At 36.8% G+C, this 27,985-nt stretch overlaps 2 protein-coding genes across 5 annotated transcripts; one reads left to right on the top strand and one right to left on the bottom strand.

Moving 5' to 3' along the window:
- Nucleotides 1-378: 378 nt before the first annotated feature.
- On the top strand, nt 379-15,607 carry LOC146160815 (zonadhesin-like). Of its 3 annotated transcripts, none has more exons than XM_083384063.1 (21): nt 379-516; nt 2,348-2,515; nt 3,062-3,232; nt 3,559-3,723; nt 3,847-4,041; nt 4,192-4,350; nt 4,951-5,181; nt 5,529-5,693; nt 6,236-6,433; nt 6,647-6,811; nt 7,252-7,452; nt 8,053-8,217; nt 8,999-9,163; nt 9,600-9,764; nt 10,564-10,740; nt 11,122-11,298; nt 12,196-12,372; nt 12,697-12,870; nt 13,621-13,797; nt 14,437-14,616; nt 15,356-15,607. In XM_083384063.1, exons 1-21 carry the CDS (start codon nt 456-458, stop codon nt 15,535-15,537), a joined length of 3,618 nt encoding a protein of 1,205 aa, XP_083240189.1. In that variant the 5' UTR covers nt 379-455; the 3' UTR covers nt 15,538-15,607. The 3 variants fall into 3 exon arrangements, with proteins under 3 accessions (XP_083240189.1, XP_083240190.1, XP_083240188.1); XM_083384064.1 differs by having other exon boundaries at nt 6,644-6,811; nt 12,199-12,372; XM_083384062.1 differs by having other exon boundaries at nt 6,644-6,811.
- A 2,442-nt stretch (nt 15,608-18,049) lies between these two features.
- On the bottom strand, nt 18,050-27,743 carry LOC146160814 (alanine aminotransferase 2-like). Of its 2 annotated transcripts, XM_083383532.1 has the most exons (12): nt 27,450-27,743; nt 25,821-25,980; nt 25,574-25,663; nt 24,550-24,658; nt 23,961-24,094; nt 23,658-23,771; nt 23,356-23,565; nt 23,028-23,110; nt 22,578-22,740; nt 21,697-21,918; nt 20,097-20,209; nt 18,050-19,867 (listed from the first exon to the last, which is right to left on the bottom strand). In XM_083383532.1, exons 2-12 carry the CDS (start codon nt 25,977-25,979, stop codon nt 19,777-19,779), a joined length of 1,488 nt encoding a protein of 495 aa, XP_083239658.1. In that variant the 5' UTR covers nt 25,980; nt 27,450-27,743; the 3' UTR covers nt 18,050-19,776. The 2 variants fall into 2 exon arrangements, with proteins under 2 accessions (XP_083239658.1, XP_083239657.1); XM_083383531.1 differs by lacking the exon at nt 27,450-27,743 and having other exon boundaries at nt 25,821-26,184.
- Between the last annotated feature and the right edge of the window lie 242 nt (nt 27,744-27,985).

The raw sequence follows: 27,985 nt of genomic DNA, 5'->3' as shown, positions 1-27,985 counted from the left end.
TTCATCGATCATGAAGCTCATGCGATTGCGCGGTTACCTTCATCCAAGCCAAAATGTTTGTCTATTAAGCCGAAAAAACAGGTCTGATAAAAAATAACGCAGGGCCTTTTTCAAGTATACAGCATTAACAAAACAAATTGCCTAACTAGTCGTGTGGTGGCAGCGAAACCGAACGTGATCTGCAATCATTGCTGTTGTTGCTTTTTAGTTTATTTTTAAGCCAATGTGTTGCAAAAGAAGGATTCGTGCCAGACAAAGCGAGTCCATTTCCTTTGTAAATTAGCTGCGCATTTTCAAATCGAATTGAATTCGCAGATCGCTTAAGAGATTTCTTAGTAAGGCCTGGGGCTAGTCGACCGCTTTAAGTACGGGATTACCCGATGAGTTTTAGCGGTATATAACTCTGAGTGCAGCACACAAATTAAATCAGTTACTTGTGAAAAACAATTTCCGAGATGTATGGAATATTGCTGATCGTTGTTGGCTCCGTTTGCATCGGAATGACAGCATCTCAAGGTAAAACAATAATATGGTTAAATCGATGTGGAAATTGCACGATCTGTAACTACACGATCTGTAAAAGAAAGCAAAGCTACTTATAACGAAATATGCGCACCCAGATTACTATTATACTTGTTGAAAAATCTTTGAAGATTTTTTTATTAGTTAAGAAAGCAAATTCGGCTTTAATATATGCTTAAAATTTGGCAATGTAAAACGTTTTGCAGCTCAGACCTTCTGAAATGTAAGTAACGTTTTTTTTTGGCAAGTAGGCCGAAGCTTCAAATATATAAATTTGTTATTATATTTGTACGCTGTATAGTTCACGGGCAGGATTTACTAGTCATATTCGATTTAGCAGTCATATCAGGTTATATTACTGTTTTTATTGCTGGGATATATGGACTTTGGGGAACGCTTGAAATTTTACTCATTTATTATCTCATTGCAATCTGATGCCATTAATTATACCAGGCAAAAATATATTAATGTTACCTTCAAACTTGTAATGAGCGGTAAACCGCACCCAATCGACGGTACTCAGTTTCGACCAATATTGTGATAAACTATTGTAGTTGTTTCAGTAGTTTGTAGGTTATGTTAATTTTTCCGTAAAACGTTTTTATAAAATTTATCGTATTTCGAAAAACATAACCGCAAATATTCCTTTTTTGGTTTATCTTATTTAAATAATAGGTAACCTAAATCCGTTGTTTAATAAACTATATGACCTCCAAGTGGGTATTTGTGGGTATTTAAAATTCACATGAAGTATTTTGACAAACAATAGCCCTAGTCAAGTTAAGGTCAATTCACTGCCACCACAAGTCAAGCCACGTAAACATCAGAAAATATATGTTAATATAGTTAAATACATACCATAACACGTTAATATCATAATCACCGAGTTGTAAAACTCGAATAGGTCCCTTCTCGAGGTCGTACTTATGCATTCTCTTATTTCTTGCTTACGTTGTTACCTTCTTTCCTTCTCTTCCGCGTGTAAGGTTTCTTTATGTTCGCAAACGAGTTCGCGCGGTGCTGCAAACGTAGCGCTATTAAAGTAATCTGGGTTAAGTATAAGGTAATGTAGTATACTTTGATATCAGCAATTCTAATTCGAATCAAATACAATGGTGTCATATGGGCAGATCTAGTCAATGTTTTCAGCATAAAGTTATTTTTTGCCTCTTCTATATGTGTCCACAACTGTGTGGACAAATACTTAACAAAAAATTCATTTTTTGCTATATTATTTAGTAATCAAAGTTTTTATACAGCTTTTTATTCTGGCTATGGTATCGTGGGTAACAATTTTCCAACTTAAAAAAAAAACTTTTTTCGCTTTCTGACTTTCAGTCAATTTCATTTGGCTTCGGCCATTCATAAGTAGATTCAACATTGCTGATATTTTTATATGCCGAACGCGCCAAGTGTACTTTTAAAGTAAACGTTTGCCAACTAAAACCAAATATACAGCTTTTTATTCTGGCTATGGTATCGTGGGTAACAATTTTCCAACTTAAAAAAAAACTTTGTTCGCTTTCTGACTTTCCGTCAATTTCATTTGGCTTCGGCCATTCATAAGTAGGCTCAACATTGCTGATATTTTTATATGCCGAACGCGCCAAGTGTACTTTTAAAGTAAACGTGTTGCCAACTAAAAAAAAAAAACCTTTTTAAATCGTAACTAGTTGGGCTACACAAATTAGTTTGTTGTCGAAACGGGACAAATACAAGCGTCAAACCACTATATAACATCACGGGATATCGGCTGTGATCCGGTAATATCGGACAGTCGTACTATAAGGCTTTATAACGCCTAAAAAAACTTGTTTTTCAATAGAATCTTGTCCCTTCAACCAAGTGTGTTCGAATCGTGTCCCGTGTCAATGGATCTGCGATCAAGAAATAACTTCTTGCCCAGAAGTAAGCGTTCCCGGATGCACTTGTCCAAACGGGACTATGTGGGATTGGAAAAACTACTCTTGCGTGAAATCGGCCGATTGTCCAGGTATGTTTTTTATTGGACAGTCTCGAAAAAGACACGTTAACAAAAGCTTAAAACAAGCGTTTTACGACGAAGCTTCTTTACTACACGTTTAGCAGTAATGTCATAGCGCCTATAGTTAAAAAGTATTCGAGCATTGTTATTTAGTGTTACAAGAGGTCGCAAAGGAATCTTATAGAAGACCCAACTATAGGAGCCGTCGAGCAATCCGCCACGTCATGTATATCGAACACTCAAGTAGTGTCACTTTAATATAACTAAAGTCCAAGCCAAGTCAATTGTAAAATAACTTTAGTAGTGTCAAGTTTTTTGCCATGTACCGTAACAAAATATATAACTAAATAACCTGGTGATTCAGGTGAATCTGCAACTCGATAAGCTATATCACATTTGGTAACATTAAATGGGTCAGATGCCGTTATGTGTTGGTTATTAGCTTGAGCACAATCAAGGGCCTGTTATTTGCAATTTTCTACTTCGCGTGTTTTTTAAATCTTCTGGTTTTTTTCACCATGTTTGTGAATATAAACAATGGTCATTTGTTTGCAGTTTGTCCGGAAAACCAGAATTTTCAGACTTGCGGTGGATGCCGGAAGCTGTGCAACGAAACAACAGCATCTACCGGTTGCTGTCAGTTTGATTGCGGTTGCCCACCTACCTTACCTTATTCGATCGGCGATCGTTGTGTTGCGAAAGACGAGTGCCCGGCTGACATTACAAGTAAGCTTTTTTTGCCAATTATGTGCTTTAACGTAAAACTACGAAAATTATTATCATACGTTAAGAAGACAAGAATTTAGAAGTGAAAGTCAAAACATTTTCTTTGCGGAACGATAGCCTTTTAATATACTTTTGGGGTCAAGAATGGCGTCTAAGTTTTAGCTAATATGAAACACGTTTACAGGTCATAACTGTAATACTTTTTTAGATTTTGTGCAATATATTTAAAGATTTTTTTACAGCGGTCAAAGCCTTAGGAAATTCCTTTTGGCATTATGTGTTAAAATCACTTAAAAATATAATTTTTTTTTGTTTTGCGTGTAAAGCCCAGTGCGCAGATGGAAGTTCGCCAGTTTTGTGTCTCACGCCGCCTTGTGATACTGCGATCTGTTCGCAATTCGACGAGGCCAATTGCACCAACGACTATTGCGGAGGATGTAATGCGGTGTTCGACATCGACGGGGTTGTGCTCAATGACAATCTGTGCAATGGTAAATATGATGTTGACATAAATATACACTTTATTCCTAACTTTTATCTGTGTTTTTGCTTCTCAACTAAGGGTTATCATCTAAACCTAAGGGTTATCATCTAAAAAAGGCATATCCTTTTAGGCTGTGTCGAAGCGTTCGGCGAGCAGTATAGTACGTGCACCGTGAACTGTGATCCGACATGCGAAGAGCCGGCGAAGCCGTGTAGTTTGATGCGCGAAAAGCCTTGTCAAGCTCGATGTGCTTGTCCCGACGGCACCTACAAGGATAGCATAGGCTTCTGTGTAAACAAATCGTCTTGCGACACACCGAATAACGGTAGAGCACTTTTTGTACTTTAAATAGCCCTACAAAGAAAACGTTCGAACATTTATGTGTTACAATGTTGGTCGAAAATTGCATTTATTTTTAAATTTGTTTTCTCATCAAATCTTTTCCTCATATAAATTAGTCTTTATACTTTTTCAGCTTGCCCGTCCAACCAGATTTACTCCAACAATGTGCCATGCGTTTGGCAATGCGGAGAAGACCTGGCAAGTAAAATCTGTATCAACGAAAGTGTATCTGGATGTCATTGCCCTAATGGAACTCTGTGGGATGGCGAGAAATGCGTCCTTCAGTGTCCAAGTAAAATACTGTAAAAGTTAGACCTAATTTACATATAAATGTTAGTGCTTCTAGTGCCACGTCCAATGCTGTTGTAAATGCATCCTCCCTTTTGGTTTGTACCTAACGGATTAAATGAACAATACTCGTTTTGACCACGCCATGCAATGTCTTTACTATTTTAATACGCTGTGTTTTCGAGTGCACAGGCTAAACAGTATAGATCTGCACATTTCTTATTTATACGTTTTTTATACATTCCATGACCAACCTATTGAGTTGCGAAATTCAATTGACATATTATTATTGAACAACGTTGTACCCATGTGCAGCAAATTTGATATGCAATTTTTAATAATTTGAAAACGTGGAAGCTATACGTTTTGCAAACCGCTGTTCTAGATTTTACACCATTTTTTTATTTCTTCCCATTAATTAATCGCTTATCGAACGGCTTTCGAACGCGCCACTTTCTCTTTCAATGTGCACATAGGAAAACAAAAAAATTTAATAAATGACTCTTACGTTCAATGATAAAGTTATTAAACTATCGTTAAAATGAAATATATCGGAAGTATAGACTAATTTAACACATGTAGTAAATGAAAGCCGCCTTTTCAGCTTGCCCAGGCAACCAGGAATTTTCCACGTGTGGGTCGTGCACTGTTCCCTGCGACCAGCTAGACAACCCGCCAATCTGCACCCTAGAGTGCAAAATAGGCTGTTCCTGTCCGTTTGGCACCTACCTACACGGTTACTTGTGCGTACAAAGAGATGAGTGCCCGCCTGCGACGACCACTGCACCTCCTACCAAACCGATAACAACTGTAGCTCTCACCAATCCGCCTGCACGTAGGTTCTGTTCAATGCTTTTTTGCGATCTGTTTTTTGAGATGAAAAGCGTTTGTATGGACAAATATTCCATTATGATTTTCGACCGACTTAACACGACAGCTCCATACGCCAATTATGCCTTTGAAATTGACTAACGGGAAAGCGAATAACAAGATATATCACACTAAATTTGATTTTCCTAAAATATAATGTTTGCTAGTTCAACTTTAGTTAAGGGTGAACAATTGTGGATCTGTTTCATGAACTGATTGTAGTTAGCAGTGCTTAACATTTTTTTACCATTTGCCACCGCCAACTCCAAGTGCAAAAACTGTGAATCATTCTATTTTGTCGTCTATCTATAGGATCAAGGTGTGAATCGAACCAAGTCCTCTCTGTCTGTCCGCGGCCTTTGTGGCAGTGTGGCCAAGACATATCATCAATTTCTTTTGCCTCTGGTTGCACCAAAGGATGCACTTGTCAGCGCGGAACCTTGTGGAATGGAACTTCATGCGTTAGAAAATGTCCAAGTACTTATAAAACAAAGATATAACTTTTATTACTTTCATAAAACGTGTTGTTTTATGTTTTCGTTCTTTGGCACTTTGGGTATTTAACAATTCGTATCAGAATCCCATGCTGATAGATGATATCTTGCACGAATAGGATCAAAATTAATATCGTGCGTATAAATATTCAATTATTAGTTTAATTTTGATTATAACCAAATTATTACTCGGCTGAAATAATTTGCAGACTTTTTTAGAGTCACGAACATTGAATATATATAATATAATATGAGAATTACTAACTTTATTCAGAGTTTCATATGTTTTAAACAACCGCCGTTTAAAATATCGTTGTCCTATATTCATTGACACCAAACAACTAAACAATATTTTATAAAACAATAGTGGAAATCAGGCACGCGAATACAAAAGAAAAGAAAACAAAACTAAATTGAATTATTAATCGCCGAAATGGATTGGTGTATGTTTTTAATCATTAAGGTTTTGACAGCACGATGCGCCATTTTGAGGATAAAGGAATAACATTTATACTTTTTAAAAAGCGTGTCCGGGAAACCAGCGCTTCTCCACCTGCGGAAGCTGCACAGTACCGTGCAAGTACAAGGACACTCCACCACCTTGCACGCAAGAATGCAGGATAGGATGCTACTGTCCTGCGGGAACTTTCCTGAACGGCGAGAATTGTGTCTCAGCAGACAATTGCCCTGTCGTAACAACAACCGCGCCACCGACGACAATCGGTAACATTTTTAGGGTTTACTGAAACGTTTAAATCAAAACATCCTAATCCATGAAACATGTAGCGGTTAAAGTCTAGACTCTAGATGTTTCATGATAAAAATATTTTGAATAGATAATAATTTTAATTAAGATTACATTCCGCTTTAATTGAAATGTAAACCATTATTATTATAGTATGAATAATAAAACCCATTTATGTCTTTACTCAGCAGTTCCCGAGTGTGAGTCGAATCAAGTTTTTTCGGACTGTCCCAATTGCATATGGCAGTGTGGGCAAGATCCTGCTTCTACCAGTTGTTTAGCTGGTTGTAACCCAGGCTGTACCTGTCCTGAAGGAACGCTGTGGGATGGCAAAAACTGTGTGTCGACCTGCCCAGGTAATAGGCGGTTTCTATTGAAATCAGAGGCAAATCAGTGGATAAAAAGTTAGGTTTTGTATGCGGAGATGGAATTATTAGGACAGTGGTTCTCAAACTGGGAATCTGTGAGAAGTTTTAAGGTTGCCGCTCAACGTCATTTAAATTATGATTTTTATTCAGTTTTACCGATAATAAAACATTTAAATGCTTCATTTTTTTCTTCGTGTTAAAAATGGAGTTAACACTATATCAGAAAAACAAAACCATGTATATTCTGTATTCTACAAAACTGGTAAATGTGAGACGCGCTTTTCGTCTATTCTGAAAAAAGAAGTGGTCTAACACTGTACGTGTATACAATTCATAGTTATATTCGCCAAAAGCCAAGAAGTTGAACATTGTGAGAATACGTAAGATAAATTAGGCCTGCAAACTACCCATGTCGTTGTTCTTCACAGTTTGTCCGGGCAACCAAAAGTATACAACTTGCGGCTCTTGTGTGACCACCTGTGCCGACAAGGACGAGATACTTTTATGCACCAACTTCTGCAGAGTGGGCTGCACCTGTCCATCTGGTACCTTCTTAAACGGCGACTATTGTGTCACAGCTGCGGAATGCCCAGCCATGTCGACCACAACACCGCAGCCTTCAACGACCAGTAATTTTTTTTATGTTGATTTACTTTAGATATGAATAGCAAAAACTGTTGCCATGATAACAAGCTCGTACAAAAAGTTTAAAATTGCTCACTAGGTAGTAGGTATGTTCGATAGTATTGGACCGGGTCCGTTATCCGAAGTCAAGTTCTAGAATCGGTACTGGTCCGATACTAGGGTAGTTTCATTGCCGACACGATACCAGATCAAAATAAGAATTTCAGCCAATATTCATATAACGCAGAATTTTTTATCATAAAACGTTAATTAATTAAAGGTTGGCAAATATCTGAAATGAGGTAAACGTCTTAACCCTTAGGTAAATTTGGCTTAATACCCTTGCACAAATACCTTTGGACATTTTATTTTATCTGTACTTGTCTGTTTGATCATAGTAATGACGTTTTGGTAGGCTATGGGTCGGTTATTGGTATAGTTTTTGTTCAAATTTCGGAATAAAATGTATCGAACATCAGTATTACTACATATAGAAAATATATTTAAGCATTTTATAATACTTATGTGATTCTATAACCTTTTTAGGTTTATTTCACACTAACTAAGGCAAATATTAATACCCGACCCTTTATGCCCTTTTTCAGCTCCCGCGTGTCGGTCGAATCAAGTTTTTGCGGACTGTCCCAACTGCATATGGCAGTGTGGGCAAGATCCTGCTTCTACCAGTTGTTTAGCTGGTTGTAACCCAGGCTGTACCTGCCCTGAAGGAACGCTGTGGGATGGCGACAACTGTGTGACGACCTGCCCAGGTAATAGCGAGAATAAGAAAGTAATTGGCAGTAATGATAGTTGGTAACCGATACAACTACGCATTCACGGCATCTATGCGTGTTTCAATTCATTAAATTATATTCAAGTGCCCACTGTGATCTTATTTTTGATTGGTTAATAATTCGTATCTGCGACAAGCAAACGTGCGCCAGGCGAAATAACATAAAAGTTTCAATCCTGTATCGCTGTTTAGTTCCGGGAGCAAGCAGTTATCAGAGTGGGATGTTGTTGCACTACATTTAGTTACCAATATTGCAATTACTCTATGACTTTATATGAGTGCAATTAAGTCACTGTTTTTGAATGCCTTAACCTGACTTAAATATTTCGAGCTAACTTCACTCGACTTTAATCAGTTGCAATGGATAAATGTTAACTTGCAGTTAGCTAAGCCAGGTATGGTACGCAAATAAATCGACTTCATTTTAAGTTCGTTAATTGTTTTTAGTAAGATTTAGGTTATTTAAGTCAAGTCATAAACATAAACATCTTACATTTTATTTCTTTGTTTTTGATGTTAGCTGTGTAAAATATTGTTTTGGATGGATTGTGTTCACCGATTTTGTAAATTTGCATTTATTCTATGTCAGTGACGTGTTTCAACTGGTTATAATAATGACTTTGAATTGGACTTAAGTTGTTTTGCTGCTGACTTGTCCGGGATTTATGTCAATTGAAAAAAATGCTGATAAAACTATATGTTACTAACTCTCTATGACAGAAAATCCTTGATAAAAGGTTTATCGACATACTTTTTAGTTTGTCCTGGCAATCAGAAATTTTCGCTCTGCGGCTCTTGCGTGACACCATGTGACAAAAAAGATGATATACTGGCGTGCGCTGAGGTATGCAGAATCGGCTGCACCTGTCCATCAGGAACGTTTTTAAATGGAAACAATTGTGTACCAAGAGACGAATGTCCAGGTAGGAACGCTTGGTTTACTCCTAAACAAATCATTGGTAGGACTAAAAAAATCTCGCAAATCGAATTTCTCACAAATAAGTCCCGGTGTGATTTGGCTATTAACTACACCACGAAGGAAAATATACCACATATAGTTTAGACAAAATTTTATAATATCAGATGAGCATTAGGTTATTGAAAAGAACTATGTCCAGAAGACATTTAAGTCTTCGTATTGCTCTTGCTTCAACCTTTGTATTCAGAGAAGCCTGTTCCGCTCTTAATGAACTAAACTCTAACATTTGTTTAGTGTAACAAAGGGTTAAAGCTATTTTATTGCCATGATATACAGTATTATCAGTTGATGGCCAGACTAACAGTTTTAAAAAAGCTTCTTGTTTGTGTATCAAACGGAAGCAAAAAAAACATTTAAAAACGCCTTTATTGCTGCGACAGTGCCTTGTCCGTACGGCGAAACTCCTCACCAATGCGCGGTGGCGCCTTGTGACTCAGCCAGGTGTCCACGATTCCCGAGTGCGAAATGCGTGAACAACTATTGTGGAGGTTGCACCGCCGAGTTCAGCGACGGGTTGGAAACGTTGACAGCCGAGGAATGCATGGGTAAGTTACAAGTTTGCCACGATTACCTTTTTACAGCATTAACCGGATGCAATATAGCCAAAATGTGGAATTGCATCCTTTAAAAGTACTCTTAAAATGGGTTAACGGGATACCTAAAAAGAACCTTAACAAATGCCCAAAAAAACACGTATAGCTATTTAATTGTTTTACGTGCAAAGCTAAATTTAACAATCCAACGTTATGTGTATATGTACACTTAAATTTTACTTAAGTCGTTTGACACACTGACTTAAGTCCAAGTCAAATCATTTGCCCAATAGATTTAAGTCAAGTCATGTTACTTTACCAAAACTACTTAGATCAACTCAAGTCATATAAAACAGTGACTCAAGTGCACTTGAGAAGCACCTTTGACCTAAGTCATTACAACACTACAACTAACTATTCAAGCAAAGTAAGTTATGTCACGCGTGTTCGTCTAACATCTTAACATGGCGTCGACCATATAGCACATTAAAAAATCAGTTATATTTGCGAATAACAGCTCTCGACCGTTCCATCTTTTTTGATATCCGTAAGCCTGAGTCAATACATCGATGTTTTTCTTTACGTCCGAACAAAAATCTGTCAATCGATTTCAGTGGAACGTAGTTCTTCGTATACGTGTCCACTTATCCCGACACCATTGTTCGCATTATCCCTCTCGGTATATCAATTTTCTACGACATTCTAGCGCGGTTCGGTCTTCACGTATTGGCGATAGGAGCCGCCCACAGCGCGTCACTTCACCCCTTTTGGTTGAAGTACGCAAACCCGATAAATAGCGCTTGTACTCCAGGCTGCTTCGAGGAAGACGGCGAGGAGTGGAACACTTGTGCCAGTCCGTGCGACGCTACCTGCGACGAGCCGGACAAGCCCTGTAGCACGCAGGAGGTCTGCACCCGGCGCTGCGCCTGTCAGCAAGGCAGAGTCAGGGACAAGGACAACAAGTGCATTGTGCGTGCTGCGTGCCCGAGTGAGTGCGAGCTTGAAATTTTGTGCTCTCATATGGGCTTAATCAGGTGTTTGACGAGCAAAATATGTAGAGAAAAGGCCCTGGTGATTTAGTTGTAATGTAAATGGTTAATATTCATATAAAATTAATATGACCCTATAAAGCTTAAATGGCCCCAATCCGTTACAGCCTGGATAGTTTATTGTACAAAAAGCTTAATGTAAACAGCACGTACTGTGTGAAAAGAGTTAGTTGTTAAGTGACTTAAATTGACCCACTGTTACTAAAAATCACTTATCATAGCATGCTCAATCTATGAATGCGCTACACAAGTGAATCTCTTCAGCCTTTTTCAGTTTTACAGAACGCAGTGTCAAACGTCACATTGAATCTGCTTTTCAGTATGTCCTTCCAACCAGCTGTACTTCAACTACGGCAAGCCTTGCGTCTGGAAATGTGGCCAGCAAACAACTTTTGATTGCTTGTTTTCTCGTTTCACCGATCCATCCGGTTGCGCTTGCACGATTGGAACTCTCTGGAACGGCACCAGCTGTGTGGGCAGTGGATTGTGCCCCAACGGTAATATCTAACCATAAAGTCATTTCGCAATAAATACAAGGCGTTAAAAATCGGTCATCTATTTGAGTTGTTTACAATATTAAAGATGTGTAAATGCAACACTTCACTTTACAGCTGCGGTCAGCTCATAGGCCTTGAGCTCTTTCGAGTTTTAAGTGGGCCACGCACTTTTTACTAAGATTTTTAATGTTGACGGTGAATTTGTTTACACACCAATTTAATTTTTAGTGGTTTGGTTTAAATCCATTTTTTCCATGTTTTACCGCTTGTAAGACTTATAATGTTGAAAAGTTGCACCTGTTTTACATTAGGTTTTCAATTGCATTCGTTTTTTTTGTTAATTGTTTTCCTTCAAACATTTAATGTGGCACAAAAAGGAAGAGGGCTGAGCGATGAGTAGGTTAAGTGTTGTTCAAATCGCGATATGGCCTATTCACAACTTCGGTAAATCGTACATTTTTCTTATGGATTAATCGTATAATGTAAAGCGCCACCAGTTAGCAATATTAACTACATAACAAACTTTTTTGTTCCATCTCGGAAGGTTACTGTAACAATGTTGGTTTTGCCAAGCCTTTTTCATTTCAGAAAAAAAACTATCATAGTGCCAGGTAGTTACGTTTATGGATTTTTATCTGCTATTATCTTTATATATATTTTAGTCGAATAATTAATTATTCGCTTTGCAAATGCTTCGTCGCATCACTAACAAAGCATCCATATGTGTACTGACCCCATTTTGCCTTAGTCATAGAACATTTTATCTATTCAACTCAATAAAAAAATGATTTGTACATCTTAGTGTTATCTTTTCCTGAGTCCGCTCACAAACACGATCTAGAAAGGCCAACTGTCGCATTTCTAATTTATTGCTCATTATATATAACATGCTTTTAGCAGCCGCGACTTGTCCCAACGGTGAGCACGAATGGAAATGTAAAACCGCCCCCTGCAGCATTAACAACTGTGCGGCACACCCAGAAGCGCGATGCGACAACGACTACTGCGGTGGCTGCTTCGCCATATTCTCCTACGAAGGGGAAGAACTTACTGAAGAGGACTGCGAACTGCCAGGTAAACTGCTTTGCTGCTGGTACAAAAGTGAAAAGGTCAGAGTCAGAGTCAGAGTCAGAGTCAGAGTCAGAGTCAGAGTCAGAGTCAGAGTCAGAGTCAGAGTCAGAGTCAGAGTCAGAGTCAGAGTCAGAGTCAGAGTCAGAGTCAGAGTCAGAGTCAGAGTCAGAGTCAGAGTCAGAGTCAGAGTCAGAGTCAGAGTCAGAGTCAGAGTCAGAGTCAGAGTCAGAGTCAGAGTCAGAGTCAGAGTCAGAGTCAGAATACCCATCGTCCCAGTAGAACCAAGAGCAAACAAGTTTTAACCTAAACAATTTGGTTTTGTTGCAGCCCAATCTTGCCCGATTGGTCAACCAGCGGTGCGATGCAGTTTCCGTCCCTGTGACGTGGAAAAATGTCCAGCTTATCCTGAGGCTGAATGCACCGACAATTACTGCGGTAGTTGCAACGCCGTGTTCACCTACAATGGCAGGGAGCTCCTAGAAGACGATTGTCGAATACCAAGTAAATTTTCTTGCTGTTGGCAACGTTATCGTTACTTCGAAACAAATATGTACAACCACATATCCGACACGGGCCCGAATAAAATGTATCAGAGTTTACCTGACCCAATTTTTTCGAAATGACCGCGTTTATATTTTTTTTATACTAATGTAATGTGTGACACTTTTGGAAAGTCAATGGCTGTAGAAGTCAACGTTTTGTTAATTAAACATTGCTTTTGGCATGCGGAAATCCATGATTCTTAAACTAAAACTTGAGAAATGTTTTTTTTCAAAAATAGTTGGTTACCACTTAAATCTGTCAAAACTACAACCATTGCACTTTCGTCCGCCTACCTAATGTATCCTCTTCGATTTGAAAATTTGAATAAGAACGGTACCATGCGAATGAGTTTGTTCCAACAAGTAGGCTAAGTATAATTTAGCCGTTGAATCTCGCAAAGTTGTGTTTTTACTTTGTTTTGACTCAATTATGTGTAAGTTTATAAATAGGAAAACCGAATGAGTTTCACAAACGCTTTTTTGGTGTGCAATACAAATGCGAACTTTTATATTTTTTACCTTTTCAGTAGCCAATAAATCCCATGTATTTTTGTTAATGTTACTAAAGCGCTATTGCAAAACTGCTTTAGGCGTATCGCATATTTTATTGGGTGTAATATGATGATATCCTATAAACTATAAGTTCGCCATGAATAGAAGGTACATTAAGACTCCGACGCGTATAATTTTGATCTTTACGTCGACGCAGCTTGCGAGAAGTTCCAAAACGAGGTGTGGAAGCAGTGCGCAACAAAGTGCGACGCCACGTGCCTCGAGCCGCTTAAGTCCTGTAGCCTTGTGAGGAGCTGTACAAGGAGGTGCGCCTGTCCAAATGGACACGTCAGAAACAAGTTGAACGTATGCATTCCTAGAAAAACCTGTCCACGTAAGCACGATGGTTGATTAAATTATTACCCTTCAACGCTTTACCGACCTGGTCACTATACAGTAATAACAAATAGTTTTCTTTGGTGGTGTTATCCACAATTTGAAGGTGGAAATTTGTCTTTCGAGCAACAAGTTATTGAAAAACAAATAGAAAGGGGGTATTTGTAGGGGCAATACACCCAGTTGGCTTTTCCATGATTGCTTTTTAACTAAAGCGGCAACTATATCAACGTAAACATGAAAGTAAACAAACAAGCCATTTCAGAACTTGCAATTGTTTCAAGATTTATAAAAGTGTAATGCCGTAAACTCCTAAGAATATGTACGCAATAAAATATCAATAAACTGTAAGATATGTTTTTTTTCTTATTTTGTTGTTCCTTCGCTTAACTCTTTCCCCGAAAAGTACAGCGTTAAAACAAGTAAATATGTAAACCTAATTTCTCGTAGATAAACAAAGCTATCAGATTCAGATTCAGATTCAGATTCAATTTATTGTGGATCATTGCAAACATTAAAAAACAAAATAACATAAAATAGGACAGCAAAAGGACCGTTCGCTCATGGAGTCGAGCTGACCATCAAAAATCAATCTCTATCGTCCAATGATTAAAGAACTTTTATTATTCTTTTTCAGAAGAAAGGTGTAAATTGTCGGGGCAAATCTTTCACAGTTGCAAGCCATGCAACTCGCGATGTGAGGATGTTTATTTGCCGTGTAGACGGATCTGTACACCTGGCTGCTCCTGTCCGATAGGACAATTCTGGCATCTGGGCGCATGTGTGTACCGCCGGAGCTGTCCTATAACAACTACACGTGAGTGATTTGCCATTTTCTGTCTTGTCGGTCCTTGATCTGTCAAACTAAATCGTATTGGCTTGCAATTTATATAAAATTAATCTCGTTTATGTATTGTTTTGACGTTTCCACAAAAATTTCCTCGTCTTCAAAATGTATATTTTTTCATGATTTATGAATTACACCTATAATCAAAGGTTTAATAAGAAACGGCAATATACGCCATATTTGGGCGCTTTGCGACATTTTACGTGGCTTCTGGACAGTCACACAGTCGTGTAGTCAACGGCCCTAACAACTTGTTGGCAAAAAATGATCTTAACAGATTCCAATATTCCGAGAAACAACGCAACGACTTGACCTAACTATATATTTACGTACTTCCGCTCGAGTAGGCCTACAACAGGTTCAACTTTTTCCAACTCATTATATTTAGCCATCAGTGTGTTCTTGGCCCATATTGTTTTACAGTGTTGTTTCGCCAATAACTCAATTTCCACGTAGAAATGTCAAATATATTTTGTTCCCCATCACAATTTCCAATTTATTTGTTGTGCCATCAGGTACATGTTCATCTTAGTCCACATCCAAGTCATTTAAAAAAACATTGACTGTTTACGTCATTTTCATTATAACAATTTCAATACCCAAAGAAAAAGATCTAAAAGTCCGGTCATGAATGTCGAACACATCATACACTGCGTAAAAATTAATTTTCTGCAAAATAGAAATAAACCTATTTTTCTTAATTTTTTAGGTTGTCCGGGAAATCAAATATTTAGCCTTTGTCCGCAAAGACGTTGGAAGTGCAGCAGTCCTTACTTCTCAACCGGCCTATACGTTTGCAAGCCACGTTGCACTTGTCCACAATTCCTGTTTTGGAACGGAGAAGCATGTGTATCAGAGAGCGCTTGTTCGTTTAACTCTTATAGGTGGTAAAATTGTTTTTTTGCCAAAACCATGTCTGTTACGTGTATTTTACTATTACATTCATCTGTACATAACAGTGCTTCAGAGTAGCATTTTTTGTGCAAACCAGGATTTGACGAGGAATTTAGGCCATCTCTACTGCTTTTAAAGTTTGTAATAAACAGGAGTTTAAAATAAAATTGTTGACAGCTAAATCTATAACAAATGTTACCCGAGAAGAACAAAAAACAAATTATTTACATGTTTTAATCAAGATATTTATTGAACAATCTTATGCATTTTAGGCCTATTGCAAAAGTAGCCGCAAAAGAAAATGTCACTAGGATATTTTGGAAACAGAATGGACTGCGAAGAAATTAAGACGACCATTTCAGGCCACACCTCATTGATCTGTGACTATTTCCCAACTATTTAGATACCACGCCAGGCGATTGATGGTTGTTTTTATAAAGAATATGTTCACTTCGTACCCAAGTAACACTGACAATTGGGCGTTTAACTTAATGGCCTACCTAGAATCTACAGGCGTTTAACTAAAGGGCTAGCTGAAAATTGACCGAACATACACAGGAATGGTAAAACTTACTACAAAATCATACCTTAGCCCTCAGCTTAAGTTTCTTAAAATCCAGCTCCAGAGTTAATTATACCGGGCCGTTACATATTTCCTCAATGAAGATGAATACGGTAAAAATGTTGTCGAATGCCATTCCAAGCTAAATTTTAATTAGCCGCTCTAAATTAACTGAACGAAAATAAACCTTAAGCTACCACAGTTTTTGTTGCACATAGTTAGTCCTAGGCTACTATTGTTTTCTTGGTTTAGTAATGAACAACTTAATTCAGTTAGACCCAAATTTATATCCGTTCCGCGATCATGAGTTATTACAGTTGTCCCGACCACAATCGACTGGCTTTACGGTTATCTGGGCCTTTATGAAAAATGTTTTGGACCCCTAAATTAAACGAATACATCGTGACTTGCCTATTATTCTACATCTACTTAGGTGGACCAAGGCAACTGTTTGTAAAGATGCCAAGTCGCTTAAACGCGCCCTTCGAATTGCACAACGTGGGCCACATTCTCTACGCTTTTTTACTGTGTTAAAAACATATTTAGTTTTTCTAATAAAATTGCAAAAAAGCATTACCTGGACCACGCCGGAAAGATACATTGCAAACATCACCATACGTAGTTTTACGCTGTTCACTTAAAACTAAAACTGTTAAATTCACCATTGAGCTTTGTATGAAAATCCACGTATGATATAGATTTAAACGAATATACAGGGTTTGTTTACGAATGATTTTGATGCACATGTACAGGCACACGTAAATGCAATATAAATTACTCTGAGTCGATTCCATATATTGTTACAAAGATGTTAAAAAAACTAGATCCGAAAAGATGATAGGTTGAAATCAGTGGCGTATCCAGGAGGGGGGCTGAGGGGTTTGGAGCTCTTTTATAAGTGATATTATCATTTTTTGGTCTGGTTGTCAAGGTTTAGCTCACTGTTCAATGCGGGAATGTTGTTGATGTAGCCGAATTGGGTCAAACCGAAGTCAAACGCAAAACACCGTTTTTCGTCTCTTTTTTGGGTCGACCGTAAGCGTAGGATAAAAATTTTACTCTTTCGCCTTCTTTATGATTAGTAAGTGTATAATCAACAATTAGCAACATTAAATCAAGGCTTTTTCTCGCTAAAAACGTCGAGTGATGTGCACCAATGTTCCTTGTTGTTCGCTGTGTGCGCCAAGATACGACGTTGGTGCATTTTGTTTAACTGAATCAGATTATCATACAAGGTGGTCTAACTGTTACTGTCGTGCGCGTTCAAGGTCGCCATTTTTGATAGTTACCGTAAAATTGCATTAGCGTATTCTAAAACCACGTGTTTAGCGTGCAATTGACGCAATCATTTTTGTTAACCACAGCTTGTATTTTAGCTAACTTGGCACACAGCTCGGCGCATATGTTTCGCTAATCCTGGCATAATAACACTCGGGAAAAACGACCTTCGTTCAGTATAGAAGGTGGCGAAAGATGTGCTTGTAATTTAGCCTATAGTCATGTTTATGTACATGAAACTTTAGAAACTTGGCTGCTGATAGTCGAAACATGATTCTACAAAGATTAGGCCTGCGCATATTTCAGGGTCTTGATTTAGATTGTAAACGAGTGCACATTAAGCATTTCGCAGCTGGCTCCTGGCAGGAGTGTCGTCGACGACGCACGTCGCACGTGTTCGGTTTGCGTCTGAAGGTTCGGTTTTGCTGCAGGTTAATTGGCTGTTTCTGATTTTTAACAGTGGAATTTCTGAAGATAAAAGTTCAGTAACCGCCTTTTTTAAATTTCTGGTTACGCCTCTGGTACAAATACACGTATAACGCAAGTTTACCGCACCTTTATAAAATTATAAAAATTGTAATGAAAAAACATGAACTTGCGAAATGTATCTGCACTTACGATATTACCACAATCATGTTGTACAGCAAAACAAAGCACACACACCTGGTATATCATGAAGTTCTACTTTATTTTAGACCATATGTAAAAAGCAATATTTTGTCGAGTTGGGTAACATGTAAAATTGATATACGGGTTGCCACACATTTCAATGAAACACTTTAGAAAATATTTTTTATGAAATAAAAAAAACAAGGATTATAAGAACATTTAAAGGTTTTAAATATATTATATTTGATCACTCATGGCGTTTTAACAAATATAATTAGAGAGCAAACAAGTATCAATTTCATGCACAAATAACACAATAACAATTTGTTTTAAAAAATGTTATGTTTTGTCACTTTAAACACTAACTTATAAGCTGTAAATCAAACGAATTAAAGACTAATTATTTTTTTAAAAACAAGGGGTTTTTAAAGACCGTTTATTGTACAAATCAATCTAAAAAGCTTAAGATACAAAGTCTTTGTGCAAACCCTGATTATATTTTTTAAATAATAATGGTACAAAATCTGTATTTTAGGTCAAAACGCTTTTAACACACCAAAACAATGCAAGATAGGCGCGCAGGTAGTTTTTCCTTTAAAGGTTGCGCAGGTGTTTTAAAAATTCTAAAGATTTGTTAGTGTCACTCACAAATATAACGAAACGCAGATAAAACACATTAGTTTTAAGTACTACCCAAACTAAAATAATATTCAATAATTTATATAGCAGAACTCGTTATTGTTAAGCTAAATTTGTTCGTCTAAAACGTCGCAAAGAAACGACAAAAATTCATTTGAGAAAAAACAACAACAAAACAATTGCTTTTGGTATTTAAAAACAGTAATTGGAACATACTTTAAGTTATTTGATATGTAAATCTGAGAATTATACGGTAACGCAACAGAAAGCAAAACAAATAATAAAAATGTCAAGGTTTCACACAACTGTTTTTATTAAGCAAAATGAGAATGAAAAGAGATATGAACTCTACAAACCGCGCAATCAAGGCCAGAGCATATTATCGCTTGCCGTGTGCGTTTTATTAGACGCTGTTTAATGCTGTTTTCATTCTCATTTCCTTCATTAACGAAATTAATCTTTCCATATCACTGTGATAAGTATAATTAGGCCTTTAAACTACGAGTTTTGTAAATAAAACGTTATAATATACATTGTACTATAGAAAGTAAAATGGCAAACTATTTTTTGGGTATTTAAATTTAAAATAACTATTTCAATTTCTTTAAATAAAGTAAATTTCCGTAGCATCATCGCTCCTAGTATGGCAATCTTATTTAAGTACGAAATCAATGTTCTGGTGTAAACAAGCGATTCAAATGACATAGTTGACAAAAAAGTTGTATTTTCATATTGACAAGCCATCGCGCATCTCATTCTTTATCATGTCCAGGCAATTATAAAATCACCCAATTACGCTAAAAAGAGGCACAAGCGCAAAGAGATGTTGTCAACAATGTCACATGGTTTACAGCTTTGTTACGGCCTACGCGGCGACCAAATAAGATTGGTTTAAACGAAAATGTCTTTTCCAGATCAATTGTTTGTTACAGTCAACAATTACCATGAATTTAAAAGTTGTGTTTGCAAACTTTACCGACGATTTTATCTTCACAAATCAAGGATTATTTATATAAAAAATTGATTGCGAAAACTGTGATGTTATAAAGAGGCTAACACTCTCGGATTGAACAACAAACGGAAAAATTCGAAAAAATAGCAAAAATCGAAAACGTAGACCCTAAAAACCACCATCGAGGTGCTGTGCTTTACTCGTATCGCTTTGTAAATCGCTTATGGAAATCGGCAAATAACGCAAAAAGTGATTTCATCTTGTCAAGCGGCGGTAGAATCGTCATTCTGTGAAAGAAAAATAATGTATTTAAGCATACTTAGGATTTACATTGAACACGCGTGTTTCTTGTTAAATTATTATATACGTTACAAGCTAAATCTTAATTTTTGTTATCTCTTTGTTTCCACGACAATTGCCTAAAAAATTGTATGCTGTCATAACGTTTTCTCGAAAAGTCTACTCGAACTTTAAGTAACTTTCAGTCGATTTAAATTGCAAAAAAGCAAAAAGCACCTGAAATGATATGTTCCTGGCCTCTGTCGGAAGCCACTTCCTGGAACGACGCATATTCCGGTTTCTTCAAGCAATTGTCCGGCGTAGAAACTGTCCGGTGTTTCATTGCGCGCCTAAAGTAAAAAAACTCTACGTATAGCTAACACGTATTTGGCTTTCGAATAATTAGATTGGGGCCTTTTTAATCCTTGGGTTTAGATAACATAAGATATATTTAAACTAGTGCATATTTTAAACGTTTTGAATATTGCTTTATTTCTTTTCAACATTTAGGCTACTTAGAACCAGTGTCGTATGGACTTTGATATTCTTAGTACGTCGTCGACTTAGTTATAATTCCATTATTATGCCTTGGAAGATAATGTCGGAAGTTTTATGTGGAAAAATAACATGTAGAATAGATCGTTTACATCAGGGGTCGGCAACCTTTTTGGCACTGCGGACCGATATAAAACTAAAATTTTGTCGCGGTCCGGCCTTAAAAAACAACAAATGTTCAGGAAAGGAGATTTATTACAACTTTCAATGCGAACTTTATGCTTGTTTTCCGCAAAGAGATGCTCCCACCTAGGAATTAATAAACTAACGGAAACCCGCGGGCGGCATCCGGCCCGTCAAGCAATTTAATTTAACCCAACCCGCTGCTCATTTCAATAAAACTTTTAGGCCTTAACGTTTTTTCTTAAACTACATTTGTATACCATTATTACCAATTCCTATACTCTTACCAACTTGTCAAACTAAGGATATTTAGCGCATTCTTTGAAAAGAAGTCACACTTTTGTATAACATATAATAATGTGTGATTCCATTTCCAGGCCCTACACGACACTTTCAATAGTTAGCCTACGTAATATAAACACGAATAAATGGCACTATGAAAAAGTACGAACCACAGACCGGCACCTGAAAAGTATAGGATAGACATACGTACATGGCTTGCCAGAATGGCTTTTTTGACCTTTTTTATAAAGTCTAAAACTAATTAATATACAAACGTTTTTTCGAAACCTTTCCTGCCTAAATATCAAAATAATAAATGATTTCATTATGGTTTTATATACATAGTTTATAAACATTGTTTGCATGAAATTCTACTGCAATTTAAGGTGAGCACGCTTAAAATTAAAACACGTGATATTTTAGCCCATTTTTCGATATATTGTAAGTACTAGAAGTTAGATTTTGTAATAAAAAAATGCAATATGGATGTTGTGAACGTGCTATGTAACTCATATGGCCACAACACACTAGTTGTTTTGAACCTCACGAGAGATTGATACTATAATTGAGATTTTTTATCATACCAATCAACCATGGAGTAGTAGGCTATATTGAAACGAAGGTAAATGTGTTTTAAATATAAAAATACATTGAATTATTTTTGACTTTTTATCAGGTTTTTAGGTACAGTTTGTGTTTAAACAAAATTTTAATCTGACAACACTGCTACGGACCGGTAACCAACTTCCTCGGTACCGGTCCGCGGACCGGCGTTTGCCGACCACTGGTTTACATCTCCGTGTATCGGCAGTTAAAATCAATAATACGTTGAATCAATCAACGAGTGCGTGTTCAAAAATACTGAACCTGACTATACCTCGGCCTCTTTGATCGCCTTGTCCGGGATGGTAATGTTGGGAAACGAGTACATGGCGCCTTGGACCGTGTTACACTTTATCCCGGGTATTGAGTTAAACATTTCGGCTGTTAGCCGCGCCTTTTCCGCCAGGGTTCCGAGAACGGCGCGCTTCTCTTTGTCGAACTGTTCAAACGACGGTTCGCCTGGTTGCGGGGGATTCACTACCACGTCGAGAGCGGCCTAAACACAACAGAACGATATCTGCACAATGCTGTACGGTATCACACAATTACTAAAAAAAAAAATACATTTTGGCTCAGCAAACTTCAGGAGTGGTTTTTAGGAAAGGAGCGCGTGCAAAGGTATAAGACAGGACAAAGCTGCTGAAACCCATTTAAGAAGTCAACTTGGAAACAAAACAGTCAACATTTATTAGATTTTTTAAAAGAGCGCCTAAGCATCATAAATGGAATAGACATCCTTGTACAAATGCTTTATTACCTACACTAATATTTTTATTGCCTGCACCAGGGCTTCCAAACGTTTTTGAGTCGCCACCCAGAAACAGCGTATGCACAGTACAACATGCGATTCTGCAACATATTGTTTACGCGAGTTTGCAGACGACGCCACGTCACTAATGCAGTACTTCATATGTTGTCTATGTATCTCTTATAGTTTGTCTATGTATTTTCCCATTATTCAATGTATTTCTTATAGGTCAAAATTTTGTCAAAAAAATATATTTTTAAGTCAAAATTTTAATTTTTTGGTCAGTTTTTTTTATGACCTATTAGTCAGACCCACTGCATGTTGAGCAGTGTCCTTCATCACTACATTTGCTTAATACAGGAAACATCCAAGAAGCAGTTTGCCTAAAATAAATATGTAGATATTACCTGTCCAGTAACAGGTGGGCAGAGCCGTGTCGACACCAGCTTACGGAGCTGTTCCTTCACCTTAGGGTCGAGGTTAACCACTTCCATGTAACCGCCCCTGAAGCCGCACTCACCCATATAACCCTTGGAGATGGAGTGGAATGAGGCAAGCTCCACGTTATCGCTGGAAATTTGATACTAAATATTAGAAGCTATAGAAGGGCTGCCATTCCACTAATGTTTGGCAGTTTAGGTGCATCAAATAAATACACCTAAACTGACACACATTAATGGACAAGAGTAGGAAGAGCAACAATGCAAACGAACTGACAACACTTCGCAAAATATGTTTAGTTTGTTCAATGTTCATATTATAATTCTTAAAGTTTGCAAACCTTTGTATACTGTTATGTATACTGCGTTGTTTTTAATTGGCCTCGGTTTAATATGATTGGTCTGTAAAATTCTTACCTGTATTCTGGTCCAAGCTGATGAAGAACCTTTTTGAAGGAATGGAAAGCACATCCTTCCGCATAGACATTGTCCTGGTACACCTAGAACACCAACATATTTATTGAAGCTTATATACAAATGCCACGTAAATATTAACGACATATGTATAAGCGTTGCAACTCTCATTTGAGTCCAATGACATAGTAAAAGTTGGGCATATGTTAATTGATAAGTTTCCATATGAAAGGCATATCATAAAGTTTATACAAACATAATAAAGTTGTAAATGACATTTAAAAAGACTGATACCAAAACAAAAAAGCGACACAACATGCTCCAAACTAACCTCGTCAGACATCAGAAACAAATGATTTCGTTTTGCAAACTTTATAATTTCCACCACATTGCTGTGGCTCAAAACTTGTCCAGTTGGATTACCAGGATTGATGACACAAAGTACACGGGGTTTGCAGTCCTTCTGCCCTTCATCAAACGACCTTTGTAGCTCATTGATGTCAAGAGCCCAATTATTATCTTCATCCAAGTAGTATGGGACCTTTTACAAAAAAACTTGAGTCAGTTTATTAACATAGAAAGAAATAGAAATGTTTTCTATAAATAAATCATAAAAGTTTGTGCTTTTCCCACCAGTTTTGAGTTGAGTTCAGCCAGTGTTGCAGAATACAAAGGATACTGGGGAATTGGAATCATAGCACCAGTTCTATTTTTTCCTTCTCCAGACACCAGTAGCTTTAACATGGCCTATAACACAAGTATAAATTAGGTGTCAGCTAATTTAGTCTAAAAGTAACTTTGGTTACAATGTATAAATACTTTATAACATTGATAAGAATAAACATAGATTAACCAACTTAAATCTGCCTGCTGCAACCTGTTTGCAAGTAAAAATTTAGCAAAAGTGTAAACAAGGAAACTCTACTATTGACATACCACAACTCCGTCACTTGCACCAGTACATAGAAATATATTGTTTGGGTCAGATTCAAGGCCCCCATCTCGAACTTTGATGTAATTCGCGACATCATTTCTTACCACTTCAACACCCTGGCTGGCAGAATAAGCACCTATAAAAAGTCACTATCATAAATCAAATCAGAAGTGGCTGCAAGTACTCTAATCTAAATTATTGCAGGTCTACCATAATTCTACTTAAAACCAAGACCACTGTATTAAGCTTATTGCGTTTTAAGGAATTATTCTAATGATCATTTTTTGGCGATTAATAACTTACCTATAAATGATTCCTAAATTAATTAATGTGGTGTACAAATCTATTTTTTGGGAGAGTGGAGCATGTGTAATGTCACAAAAATAAAAAAAAATGCTTTTTAGTGCTAGTACTGTCGTTTTAGCTATTCAATTTCTGCAAAATCATTTAAAAAACATGTAATATATAAATTTCAATTTCAATGAACTTAATAAGATTTTCTTTATATGCAAATACAAAGAAATATTTTCCCACTTTTATTTCACTTTTTAACAGAAAATACCTTTAATCGTACAAAAAAATAATTCCTACCTATTGAGCGCCCTCCGCAGCCATCTAATATCCTAGCTGCCCTTTGTTTAGCATCTTCAGGAAAATCACTTGAATTCATGAGTTCAGGGTATATGCACAAGGCAACAACCTGCAAAATATGAACATCAGAAAAAAAAAAAGTGAGCCTATGTTTATGTAATCTCTGTATGACTTATGTGGAATGCATTGTACAAACAGATATATACAGTATATATATATAAATTTAAAACTAAATATATAAACTTCCAAGTTAGTAGTAAAGTTCTAGTCATACTAATTACAATACTGATACATGGCAATGCACAAAACACATTACTTCGTCAACAAAAAAACTGAGCAAACAAATAAACACAAAGGTATGCATAAATAGTCTAACCGATTATTATATATGTGCCACATAATAATTAATTAATGCCCAGGGGAATCCATAATTAACCCCCAGGGAATCCATAAAGGATCTGTACGTGCAATAAACATTTCATATGGCAGTGTTCTGTAACTGTTTTTTTTTCATATTGCTTGTAGACAAGTTCTAATATATAGCTGTTTTAACAATTATGATGCCTAAAAAACTTACGGTTAGAAAGAATTGCATATGTTTGTGAATGCAATTTCTTTGCCTTGTAAAGGACTCTACTACATCAAAGACCAACCACAGACCATATTTAACCTATGTTATATTTCTGCCTTGTAATTGTATTTTGATAATTTTTACTAAGAAATATAAATGAAACTTTGGGGTAAATATGTGAAACTTATTTGAAAGACATGAATATTAAACTCGCTTGAAATAAATGTTTTCAAAAGCTTTGGTAGTAAATGTTTAACATAACAAGCAAGGTCAAAGTTTTAGTGCAAACTTGTTCCGGCATAAACCAAAATCATGTTTGTTTGTAATTTCAATCTCCAGGTGAAAATTTATAGCTTTAAATAAGAAAGAGTTCAGCCAGAGATATGGTGGTTATAGAAGGTAAACCTGAACAAATATGTCAATGTAAAAAAAGGGTGGAGTACTTGAGCTCACCTGTCTAAGAAAAGTGATTGGTTGTTGACCCATGGCATGTGCATCACCAATATTTGCTGATATAACTTCTGTGAAAGGCTTTTTAACACCCTAGAAAGAAACATTATATTTTTTTTATTTTAAATGTTTTTTTATGATATAAAAATGTTGCATGTTTTTAAAAATATAAATATATACAGCTCGCTGAAATTGTAGTATTTAAAATATATATTTGTTATATGTAAACTTTCGTAAATTATATAGTCACCTGAGCAAGCTCCTTCCGAATATTTCCAGCTCGAACGACGATCGGTCCACGGACTGCATATTCCACTTTTTTGATGCACTGGTTCATATTGTCCGCTGTGAGAACCTTTTGATAGGCAGGTGATCCATTGGACAAGCTTCTGTCAGTCTTTGAAGTCATGCTTGATATAGAAGAAATGACTTTCAGACGTGTCACTCTTTTAGGTGAGTAAATGCCACATCGTAAATTTCTCAAACAAAACATTTTGATTTAACTGGTGCAAACTAGACTAGTTTAAATCTAATAAGAATGAATGTATTGAAAAACATTGACAAAACCGTGATATTAGTTTATTAATTACCATCCCAATCTGCCAAGAAGATTATAAGTGTGTACATAACTAATATATTGATGTATTATTGCTAACCTTATAAGTGATAGTAAGTGAATTGTGCAAACTATGGATCAATAAAATAAAAAATTATATAAACAGTAGAAAAAAATGGATGCATCCATAGCACTGAAATAATAAGTTTTTGTTTGCAAAAATTTAGGGCCAGTCTAAGTAATTTGATAAACTGCTGTATATTACCAATATATATAGTAACAAGAATTTCTAAATAAAATGTCCTGTAATAAGCAATTTAGCAGAAATACGGGCGCTGGTCTAGAATCCTACCACAACGTTAAATTAATTATTAAACAATGCACAATACTTGGGTTAGAGTGTCGGTTAGTATTTGGGTGTGGGTAGATCAAGTAATATTGTTTAACACTATGACTGGGCTCACCCAAACCCAAACGCTAACCAGCACCCTAACCCTAATAATGTTTGTTGTGGTAGGATTCTAGACGAGCGCCAAAATACGCCTTTCAGAGAATTAAAGTAGGACATACCGCTGACCTAACACTAAGTGGTTGATATTATGGCAGTTTAGACAAACTTAGACCCTTATTTTCTGCAACTTATACGATTAGATATGCATAGTGTCACGTTACCACTTGCCTAATTGGTACACCGTTCACAATTTAAGGTTAGCTTCGTCTTAGTACTGCGTATATTTTCATATTGATACGATGTTTCTACCTCGAACGTAAAGTTAGAAAAATACGATATATTGTGTTTACATTGGATTTGTTTTATTGCTGTGTGGTTTCTGGTAACAAAACATTTTTTAAATTTAGACCATAAAGTTGCAGCCGGTTAGTCGTACTAAACAAACCCCAAATTTTATCACGAACGCCACGCCGACGTAAGCAAAGCATTTCCAGCGGAGACCCATTCCTTCGTAATTTTTTATCGTACTATTAAACTGTTTCTTAATTTGTCAGGTTCAAATACCCAGGTGCAACGGGAGATACCCTAGGGATTTTCATGCAATACTACTTTTGTAGCTGCTCTTATGACTCAGCGTTAAAATAAAACTGCTCCTTTTTTCAACACAATTTCGATATTTTTACTTTTGTTCAAAACGCCACGCTTCACTTGACGTACGTTTTATTGAGCGAAAACCACGTGTTTCTGAATCTAGCGTAATCACAAAAGCAATTAATACTTCACCTAAAGATCCACAGACTTTTTCCAACATCATCAAGCCACAATAACAAAGCGGTTGCTTAACAAAACATAGTGTTAGATTAATTTCTTACCTTAAATGTGGAGCGATGGGAACCAAATGTTGTTGGACCTTCAGGTTAAGAACTAAGAGAAAGAAACGACGCAATCGAACGCTACGATCGTCCCTGCGAGGTTAGTTATCGCGACGTGTTGCTCGCTTACCTTTTTTCTCTCGCCAGCTAGCCTATTGCCAAGGCAAACAGAGGCACGTTATAAGTTCGTGGCTCTCAATAAATCAATTCGCAATGCTGTTGCCGTCGACCTGTCGTTGCATGTAGGGACCTAATGTAAACAATGCAACCGTTTAAAACGAGCATGTCAGTTGGATGACCTGCTAATTTGTATAAAGCAAGATACAATATCAGCTGACTCCTTACACCGTGCTCAATTTGATTTTGCACTGCATAATTTGGCTATCTATTTGAGTCAGTCGACTCAATCTCAGCAAGGGCGATTCTAGCTACATTCAGTTTTAAACACTACCCGTAAGCCCGACTGACTGGAACAGTTCCCAGAATACATTTCCTGATAGAAAAAGGCTATCGCGATTAAAAAGATAAGTAGTGAA

This window comes from Ascidiella aspersa, chromosome 3 (genome assembly GCF_963924565.1).
Source record: "Ascidiella aspersa chromosome 3, kaAscAspe10.2, whole genome shotgun sequence".
Taxonomy (NCBI): Eukaryota; Metazoa; Chordata; class Ascidiacea; order Phlebobranchia; family Ascidiidae; genus Ascidiella; species Ascidiella aspersa.
The sequence above is the reverse complement of the archived record's forward strand: the minus strand, read 5'-3'. Positions and strand labels throughout refer to the sequence as shown.

Bases quoted from the DNA above. Each gene is read 5' to 3' on its own strand.
- LOC146160815 (XM_083384062.1), top strand. From the start codon at position 456: ATGTATGGAATATTGCTGATCGTTGTTGGCTCCGTTTGCATCGGAATG. The intron at 5,182-5,528 runs GTAGGTTCTGTT...GTCTATCTATAG, and splicing joins TCTCACCAATCCGCCTGCAC to GATCAAGGTGTGAATCGAAC. The intron at 9,765-10,563 runs GTAAGTTACAAG...CTTGTACTCCAG, and splicing joins GACAGCCGAGGAATGCATGG to GCTGCTTCGAGGAAGACGGC.
- LOC146160814 (XM_083383531.1), bottom strand. From the start codon at position 26,063: ATGTTTTGTTTGAGAAATTTACGATGTGGCATTTACTCACCTAAAAGA. The intron at 25,664-25,820 runs GTGACTATATAA...GTTTCTTTCTAG, and splicing joins TTCGGAAGGAGCTTGCTCAG to GGTGTTAAAAAGCCTTTCAC. The intron at 24,095-24,549 runs GTAGGAATTATT...GACTTTTTATAG, and splicing joins CTGCGGAGGGCGCTCAATAG to GTGCTTATTCTGCCAGCCAG.